General features: G+C 41.1%; 1 protein-coding gene across 1 annotated transcript; it reads right to left on the reverse strand.

The window, feature by feature from the left end:
* Window positions 1–8,635: 8,635 nt before the first annotated feature.
* On the reverse strand, window positions 8,636–9,635 carry LOC110496175 (transmembrane protein 238-like). The gene is made up of 2 exons (XM_036952708.1): window positions 9,283–9,635; window positions 8,636–9,057 (listed from the first exon to the last, which is right to left on the reverse strand). The coding sequence occupies exon 1, from the start codon at window positions 9,625–9,627 to the stop codon at window positions 9,310–9,312; it is 318 nt and encodes a 105-aa protein (XP_036808603.1). The 5' UTR covers window positions 9,628–9,635; the 3' UTR covers window positions 8,636–9,057; window positions 9,283–9,309.
* Between the last annotated feature and the right edge of the window lie 876 nt (window positions 9,636–10,511).

The following is a 10,511-nucleotide window of genomic DNA, read 5'->3' on the forward strand; positions in this document are numbered from 1 at the left end:
CAACATAGAAACAAATAAATGCCTGCTCGCTGTTTCGTTGTTCCCAGATGAGTTGATTTAATAAAGCTTCAAGCTTTATTCAAATCGCCTTCAAGGTAAATGACCACACTAGCGTTATTAAATCACCATGATAGCTTTATTAAATCATCATGTTTGGGAGCAGCATAACAGTGAGCAAAGATTCTTTTTTGATGTAGATCTTCGACTTTGAGCATGGTCTGGGAGAGACTTGGTGGGGAAAAGAAGGCGGAAGCGGACGATGAAGTGGATTCTGAATCCAATGGCGGTAGACCCAAGGATAATTAGTGTAGCAAAAGTAGTGTACAGTGACGAGTGTCCCTTCGTATCTAGTAGAAGTACAGTTTCTTAATGAGGAGCAGCTGAGCAGATTACCAATCTTGAAGAATCCATTTGAGATACCGAAACTGGCGGAGAGAGTGCTGGGTAAAGTGAAGGCTGTGAGGGTCACGAGAGGCGGGCTTGTTTCGATTTTTTTGTGCTTCTGCGGATCGGAAGAAATGTGCGTCTCCCCAAATTTGATAAGTTTGTCTGTCTCTTCGTAACAGGGCACACATCAAGGGGGTTATATCTGAGTGGCCTTTATAGCCATAGTGATTAATGGCACTGCCAAGGTGGGGAGGAGGTCCAGGAAGATGGATATCATTGTGGATGCGGCGGAGTGGTTCCTGGGACTGAAAGATGTCTTGGCGGAGGAGTTACATGAAATATTGTCACAAGCCGTACCACCCTCTGAGGCCCTAGAGCCTGAGAAGGGAGGTATGGAGATTTGAAAGAAGTAAGAAGTGGTAGTTCTGATTTGGTTTTGTCAATGTACTATTTCTATTTGGGTGGATTAAGTTAGTTTACCTATCACCTATGGATTTTCTTTTTACCTTGTTTTGGTTTTTCAACCTGTCCAGTTGGTGGCAGCAATACACCTTTTGGGGTTGTATTCCGCCATAAAACCCACAAAAGAAGAATAATAAGATGTAGATATTTTTGTTGAGCTCCTGTTACTATTTAAGATGTGCATAAACCCCCTCTTTCCATCATGTACACCGCTTTTGAGACAGAAACAGACAAAATAGTAAAGGGTGGTCTCACAAACAAAGAGATTCAGTATGTCAATAACACACAGGTAACCTATTCTTCCCCCGTAATTAGAAAGGGCTAAACCTTCAGGTTCTTGGGTCTTACAGACCTAAGACGAGTTAGTGATAATTGACCCCCCTGTCTTTGATCCAGGGGACTTAAGTGCACTTACCTGACCTATGACCCATAAGCCGTAGTCCACCACCTGCTGAGGTGAAACTGCCTGAAAGAAAATGTGCATTATATTTTTGGTAGAATCCTCATAACTTCCCCAATTTAGTTGGAGTTGGTATAACCAGTGGCCATTTTAGCATGTAAATGTTGGTGGGGCAAACTCCCCCATTTGTTTTTGTATGCATGCCAGCAAAGCCATTACACAACACAACACTAAACAATACATTAATTGCACTATAACGATGGCAAACGGTTGTCCACAAAATGTTAGGGCCTACATAAAACTGTCCCAAAAGCAGAGTCTCAACAGCAGTCCCAACACCTTACCACTGCTACACCTGGCAGGCGGAGGCGGAGCCTTGTCTGGCAGCGAAACAGTTAATTCAGCCTAATTTACCACCTTTAAAAAAAAACATAGCTGATATGGCTGACTTGCTTAAACAAATGTGGTTTCTACTGACAATTGAGATGTGCAAACTATGGAATAAGTGGACGACAAGCGGATAAGAAAATATCTGTAATTTCGATTAAAACTTTAATGAGCGAGCTAGGACGGACGTAGTCAATATAACTATTTGTTCAGCACTTTTGAAATGTACAGCAACAGAATTCAGAACATGGGCCGTTCTTACAGTATTCTCCCTGTACACCAAGTCAGAAGCGTAAGATAAATAAAGGTAGCATATAAGCAGACAATGAAAGCTCTTACAATATTCAATGATGAAAATGTATACCAAGAAGGAGAGCGATGGAGTGCTGCTTCAGATAACCTGCCCTCCACAATCACCCGACCTCAACCCAATTGAGATGGTTTGGGATGAGTTGGACTGCAGAGTGAAGGAAAAGCAGCCAACAACTCCTCAGCTTATGTGGGAACTCCTTCAAGATTGTTGGAAAAGCATTCCAGGTGAAGCTTTTGAGAGAACCCCAAGAGTGTGCAAAGCTGTCATCAAGGCAAAGGGTGGCTACTTTGAAGAATCTCAAATATAAAATATATTTTTATTTATTATAACACTTTTTTGGTTACTACATGATTCCATATGTGTTATTTCATGGTTTTGATGTCTTCACTATTATTCTACAATGTTGAAAATAGTAAAAATAAAGAAAACCCCTTGAATGAGTAGGTGTGTCTAAACATTTGACTGTGTACTGGTACTATATATATATATATATATATATATATATATATATATATATATATATATATATATATATATATAATGTTTTTTTAAATATTTGTTTTATTTTATTTTATTATTATTTTAGATAATTTTTTTATATATTTTTTATAGCTAAACAGGTGTGGCCGTCACTGGGTATAAGTATGACTGGGTATAAGTATAATGTATGGCCGCCACTGGTTGACAACCATGACAGCCATACATAAAAGAAGGATGGGCCTTGATAGCTGGAGGTTTCGCCACCACTGTCTACCTCTGTTTATCACTAGGACCAGAGGGGTTTACAACAAAGCAGGATCAATGTGTTAGCCATCGAACTTTGCATAAACATTCTGAATTAACTTTATTTTTTATTTTTTATATATGCTTGAAATGCATATAGTCCAATTGAGTCGACAACCAAAAACACATACCTAAGTTTAATGAACCAGAAAATCAATAGTTATTTCTGGATGTTTATCAAAGTTGGCTAACTCATTATTCCTGCTTTGTATTATACCCCTCTGGAGGGGCCACGTTTTTATTGACTTGGTTAACCAGTTTTCTCTTTCTCCCTTATTTTCTCTGGCCTTTTCCATACTCCACCTGTAATGCTTAGTGTTATTGGTTGATTGTCTGACACAATGTTCATTTTCAAAACCTACAGTGTGTCATAGGGACCCAACACTGTGAAGTGGTCAATTTATCAACACCTTGAAAAAGATGGTCCTATATACAGTATGAGAGTTTGGATTTCAACACTGTGTTTAGAATCTAATACAGAATCTAATACAGAAAGGCTGTGTTTACACAGGTAACGAGTGGAGGACAGGTCTGTGAGAGCCAGAAATCTTGCTTGTTTGTAGGTGACCAAATACTTATTTTCCACCATAATTTGCAAATAAATTCATTAAAAATCCTACAATGTGATTTTCTGGATTTTTTTCCATTTTGTCTGTCATAGTTGAAGTTGTACCTATGATAAAAATTACAGGCCTCTCTCATCTTTTTAAGTGGGAGAACTTGCACAATTGGTGACTGACTAAATACTTTTTTGCCCCACTGTACATGTAACCAATTTTCAGTGAGTTCCTCTGGTGCAGTTAAGTGCCTTTCTCAAAGGCACAACAATAGGAGGTAGCATCAAGGATACTGATTATGTTTCTTGTCTATTTATTGTCTATTTATTGTCTATGTGCTTGATTGTTGTATGTGTGAAGCAACACCATACCTTTAACCTGATAACTTGGATTCCATTTGATCAACCACATCAAGAGAGACGTCTGGATAGACTGGCACCAAGACGTGTGTGTTACCATCAGTCCCCGAATTCACCTGTAAATGAAGTCAAACTACTTAAACGTTCAGATGGCCAGAACACCCATGGACAGAGGCACAGATCGCCTTAAAACAGGGTGGCATAGTACCACTCTTCAGATACAGTCTTGTCCTCACATTCCACTTTGTCCACACACACTTTATCCATTGTGATCCCCCTGGCCTGACACACACCCTCCCCCCACTTGTTTTGTCCATCCATCTATTTTAAAGAGGGGATTTTCCCCTCAGCTAGAAATATACTTTGCCAAGAGCCCCTGGTTATTGGATTAAGTATGTTTGACGCCCCCCTCAACTCTCTGAGCCAGTAAAGCTGCTGCCCCGAGACCAATCTAACCTTTGCTCTAAATCAAGGTTTAGGCTGAGTGGATGGCGCTAGTGAAGGGATCTTTTGATTGACGGAGAGATAGACAGAAGAGAGGCTATGGAGGCTTAGGAGGTGATGGTTTATGTCAGGACAGAGTGGTGCCAAAGTGATCGAATGGCCATGCCATCCATCCTATTAGTCTGTTTGTCAAAGATACAGTGGGGCAAAAAAGTATTTAGTCAGCCACCAATTGTGCAAGTTCTCCCACTTAAAAAGATGAGAGAGGCTTGTAATTTTCATCATAGGTACACTTCAACTATGACAGACAAAATTAGAATAAAAATCCAGAAAATCACATTGTAGGATTTTTTATGAATTTATTTGCAAATTTTGGTGGAAAATAAGTATTTGGTCAATAACAAAAGTTTATCTCAATACTTTGTTATATACTCTTTGTTGGCAATGTCAGAGGTCAAACGTTTTCTGTAAGTCATCACAAGGTTTTCACACACTGTTGCTGGTATTTTGGCCCATTCCTCCATGCAGATCTCCTCTAGAGCAGTGATGTTTTGGGGCTGTTGCTGGGCAACGCGGACTTTCAACTCCCTCCAAAGATTTTCTATGGGGTTGAGATCTGGAGACTGGCTAGGCCACTCCAGGACCTTGAAATGCTTCTTACGAAGCCACTCCTTCGTTGCCCGGGCGGTGTGTTTGGGATCATTGTCATGCTGAAAGACCCAGCCACGTTTAATTTTCAATGCCCTTGCTGATAGAAGGAGGTTTTCACTCAAAATCTCACGATACATGGCCCCATTCATTCTATCCTTTACACGGTTCAGTCGTCCTGGTCCCTTTGCAGAAAAACAGCCCCAAAGCATGATGTTTCCATCCCCATGCTTCACAGTAGGTATGGTGTTCTTTGGATGCAACTCAGCATTCTTTGTCCTCCAAACACGACGAGTTAAGTTTTTACCAAAAATGTATATTTTGGTTTCATCTGACGATTTGACATTCTCCCAATCTTCTTCTGGATCATCCAAATGCTCTCTAGCAAACTTCAGACGGGCCTGGACATGTACTGGCTTAAGCAGGGGGACACGTCTGGCACTACAGGATTTGAGTCCCTGGCGGCATAGTGTGTTACTGATGGTAGGCTTTGTTACTTTGGTCCCAGCTCTCTGCAGGTCATTCACTAGGTCCCCCTGTGTGGTTCTGGGATTTTTGCTCACCGTTCTTGTGATCATTTTGACCCCACCGGGTGAGATCTTGCGTGGAGCCCCAGATCGAGGGAGATTATCAGTGTTCTTGTATGTCTTCCATTTCCTAATAATTGCTCCCACAGTTGATTTCTTCAAACCAAGCTGCTTACCTATTGCAGATTCAGTCTTCCCAGCCTGGTGCAGGTCTACAATTTTGTTTCTGGTGTCCTTTGACAGCTCTTTGGTCTTGGCCATAATGGAGTGTGACTGTTTGAGGTTGTGGACAGGTGTCTTTTATACTGATAACAAGTTCAAACAGGTGCCATTAATACAGCTAACGAATGGAGGACAGAGGAGCCTCTTAAAGAAGAAGTTACAGGTCTGTGAGAGCCAGAAATCTTGCTTGTTTGTAGGTGAGCAAATACTTATTTTCCACCATAATTTGCAAATAAATACATTAAAAATCCTACAATGTGATTTTCTGGATTTTCTTTCTCATTTTATCTGTCATAGTTGAAGTGTACCTATGATGAAAATTACAGGCCTCTCTCATCTTTTTAAGTGGGAGAACTTGCACAATTGGTGGCTGACTAAATACTTTTTTGCCCCACTGTACATGCTATGGTAAATATAGCTAGGGTTATAAAAATTGCTGGCAATTGGATCACAACAATGGAACGTGGAACGAACTAGCCAGGGCAGGACAGGCTATATAGGCAACTCCATTCCTGACCTCAGACTTGGCAGGCTTTAGGTACAGCCCTTTTGTTACAGCCCAGCTCTTAAATACCGGATTAGACTAATCATGATCTTCATTTAAGGCCATGATTAAATTGAAGACCATAATTCATTAATGAACCGCTTCTACAGACAGTGAGTAACGTGGCCGTGGCAGGCACACAGCGATCGAGGTCTTCAGTTACTGTTCGATTGAATGTTAAAAGGGCAAAACGAGTGACCTAAGCGACTTTGTGCGTGGTATGATCATAGGTGCCAGGTGCGCCGGATCTAGTATCTCAGAAATGGCCACCCTCCTGGGCTTTTCACACACGACAGTGTCTGGTCCGACAAAACTCAGTTCCTTTTGCGTCATGCTGATGGCAGAGTCAGGCTTTGGCGTAAGCAGCCTGAGTCCATGGACCGACCCATCCTGTCTGCTGTCAAAGGTACAGGCTGGTGAGGAATGTTTTCCGGGCACACGTTAGGTCCCCCAATTGAGCAACGGTTGAATGCCACAGGGTATCTGAACATTGTTGCTGAACAAACCCAATAGATCATCTTTAGGATGAGATGGAACGCAGAATGAATGAACTGCTGTCCAATCTGCAGCAACTGCGTGTTGCCATCGCGTCAGGATGGACCCACATCCCTTTGGAATGTTTCTGACACCTTGTACTGTCCAAGCCCCAAAGAATGCAGGCTGTTCTGGACCTGGTTCTTGTACCTAATAAACTGGCCGATGAGTGTATATTTTTGGTTGCTGACTCTTAGGGATCAGTAGAATCTACCCATACTATTGTGTAGATTTGTCATTGAGGTGAACTATCCACTTAAGTGTTGATCCAGACAAAGCAGAACACTGATCTCACATTCATATATGTACTAGCCCAGATATGTACTTATATTGGGCGGCAGGGTAGCCTAGTGGTTAGAGTGTTGGACTAGTAACCGGAAGGTTGCGAGTTCAAACCCCCGAGCTGACAAGGTACAAATCTGTCGTTCTGCCCCTGAACAGGCAGTTAACCCACTGTTCCCAGGCCGTCATTGAAAATAAGAATTTGTTCTTAACTGACTTGCCTGGTTAAATAAAGGTAAAAAAAAAAAAAAAAAAAAAAAAAAAAAAAAAAATATTATAGGTAGCCTAGTGGTTAGAGTGTTGGGCCAGTTGGGCCAGTAACCGAAAGTTTGCTAGATCAAATCCCCGGAGCTGACAAGGTAAAAATCTGTCGTTCTGCCCCCGAACAAGGCCGTTTAACCCACTGTTCCCAGCATACATCTATGAGGTACAGAACATGCTTGAGAGTACATTATAATTATCTGCTACACCAACTCATTACCCAGCTTATGAGGACCCTCTTGTAGACCACAAGTCAAAGACCCCTCTAAATTTGGCAGGACAAAACAATTTTCTCTTCTTCCAGGAGCAGTGGAGGGTGCTGAGGGGAAAACGGCTCATAATAATGGCTGAAACGGTATTAATGGAATGGCATCAAACCATTGTTTCATGTATTTGATACCATTCCACCTATTCTGCTCCAGCCATTACCATCAGCCCATCCCCCCCAAATAAAGTGCCACCAACCTCCTATGTCCAGGATAGTCCATTTTCTCTCCCCTGCCTTCCGTTAAGCCTGTTGTTGTTTTGAATTATAATATAATACTTCTTGCCAGGTTTACAGGATATCAGTTGTTGGACGGTATCCTCTGAATAACATGAATGAATAAACTTCATTTGAGCCCCCTCAATATAAAGCTAATTCATTTTTGTTTAAGTAGTAAAACAAAAGCTCCCATTTTTGTATAACAAAACAAAAGTTCCCACATCTGTGTATGACTAAATTGTGGTCATACACAGGACATAGAAGCTAGAATACAATTATGAATATCTACCTCTGCATAGTGGTAGGGATAGTATATATATGACATTTGTAATGTCTTTATTGTTTTGAAACTTCTGTATGTGTAATGTTTACTGTTAATTTGTATTGTTTATTTCACTTTTGTATAATATCTACCTCACTTGCTTTGGCAATGTTAACATGTTTCCCATGCCAATAAAGCCCCTTGAATTGTATAGTAGTCGTCATAGATACTTATGTTGCTGTGTCTCTCCGATGGAAAATGCATTGTGTGCATGTAGGTTCTGAAGTGTGCTTAAATGTATGCTGTGCGATTTGGTTGAATAAGAATGTCAGTCCAAACAGGTCTACTCGTACATAATGTACATCATAAGAGGTTGGTGGCACACACCTTAACTGGGGAGGACGGGCTCATAGCCATGGCTGGAATGGACTAAATGGAATGGTAATCGAACTTATCAAACATATGGTTTCTTGTGCATTTCGATACCATTCCATTACAGCGATTATTATGAGCTGTCCTCCCCTCTGTAGCCTCCTGTGATGTACATACTGTACACTCCTTGTGGGGACCTGAGAGTAAATCTGTTTGTCTCCATCTACAGTTCACAATAGGAACTGTCCCAAGATAAGAGGGAATGGTTGGAGACTGAAAATACTACAATTACGCCTTCCAGAAATGTAAAATACAATGGATCACATTCACGCTGCAGGGCTACCATTCTAAACGATTTACATTACTAGTAAACCTATAGACATTTCCAAAATTCAAAGAGCCTGAAAAAGTTCACACAAGGAAACATTTATTAGCAAAATAACTAAATGAAAATGATTGAGTGTAAGGCCATTTTTCTAAATGAAATCACACCACACAAGAAATGTTAAATCACATCCACTATGTCAGATGTAACAGATGAGCAAATGCATTATTATTTTTAATAAAAAGTGTTTTAAAAACTTTGGACATGAATAGTTTGTAATATACAGGGGACATAGCATGCTAGGTGAGTGCATTTCAACTGCTTGGCATTAAACAGTGCTAATTACCCATCACACATTAATACTGCTGGACACAAGTCTCAGAATAAAATGTAAAATACTGCACTAGCACAAGAACTATAGAAATTGTTCAATGTGAGGGGAGATTGGGGGTGATTGATCCAATACATGTCTGGCATCCACCCACCAATGTGTAGATGGAAAGCCTATTGAGAGAAGAGGTGGAGAGAGCGAGAGGTTACAAATCAATTAATTATTTTAGATCCTGCCGAGTAGATGCATCACAAATAGCATGTCTGGTGGCGTGTTTATTTGATGTAAGGGAGTCATGCTGAGAACAAGGTCTCTTTCACAGATGAGCCCTGTAAGTATAATGTAGGAAATGTTTTGGCCTATAATCCATTATTCAAGTCCCTAGTAACGTAACTTACCTGCTTTTATGGCCAGTTGCCACAGCCCTAAGGCCCCCTGTGGCGATGGATATGCATCTTGCGGCTGAGGGTGCGGGCCAGCCGGTCCACGGTGGTGCCGATGTGGCCAAGCTCTTTGCTGGAGACGAGGCCGTCAATGTTTCCGCTGTACCACAGCACCCAGCCCCCCAGGGACATGAGCACGAACAGTGCTCCTGTGTACACCAGGAGGTCCCCAAAGTCCCTGCCTTTGATATTCAGAGGGACAAAGACTCCCACCAGCAAGGCGGTGCCACCCAGCAAGTCCATCAGCACTGCAAAGGCCAGGGCCAGTTTACAGTGGGACAGGCCATCACAGAGCCCCATGGTCACACCTACATGAGTTAGATATAAAAGTGGTTGGTATTAGTTTACAAAGATTTAAACAACGTTTGTATGGGACAAACAGGAACCCACTGGTCAAAAAGGGTTAAATCAACGATGTTTCCACGACATTTCGACCAAAACAATGTAATGTAATGTTCATGTAATGAACTTAAATCAACGTGGAAAACTAATTGGATTTCCAAAAGTCATCAAAGTAAGAGAATCTCGTTTCTTTTTCACCCAACCTTTTAACCTAAATCCATTGACAGGATGACATTTTTGGATGATTTCACGTTAACTCACAACTCAACCAAATGTAGCCTAAATCAACTGAACGTTGAACTTGAGACCGCACCCGTGGGAAGGCAATATTTTAGAACATCAGAATAGCCTAACTAATTACATGTTCACTCCAAAGGAACAAAGAAAATAGTTAGGCTAGGGAGGCCACATTGTTTTCAAACCATTGGCTTGCCATAGTCGGTAGCGTACTTTGTCTGGAAAATGTGTCATGTTTTTAGTTTGACCTGGTGAAACTGATGTCGAATCCGACATCGTTTAATGTCTTCTTTTTAATTATCAAAAATAGTTATCTACCTGGACACGTTGTGTAATCTTCCGGAATTCGATCCCACCTTTTCACTTTTTTGCGTTTTTCTCAACGACCACTTTACCCCTCCCACAATTTCACCTGAGCCCCGCCCACAAACGGTATGCAAAAATGGTATAAGACATGGTTATCATTGGTAGGCTAATAAGGCTAGAATATACAAATACAGTAGTTGATGTATGTGAAGACACGATGAAGTAGGTATAAAGTTAGTTTCACTGTAATTCTGATACATTTTCATTAGCCATCAGGAAGTCCGAAGCGTTACAAGTCG

Source organism: Oncorhynchus mykiss, chromosome 18, assembly GCF_013265735.2.
Source record: "Oncorhynchus mykiss isolate Arlee chromosome 18, USDA_OmykA_1.1, whole genome shotgun sequence".
Classification (NCBI taxonomy): domain Eukaryota; kingdom Metazoa; phylum Chordata; class Actinopteri; order Salmoniformes; family Salmonidae; genus Oncorhynchus; species Oncorhynchus mykiss.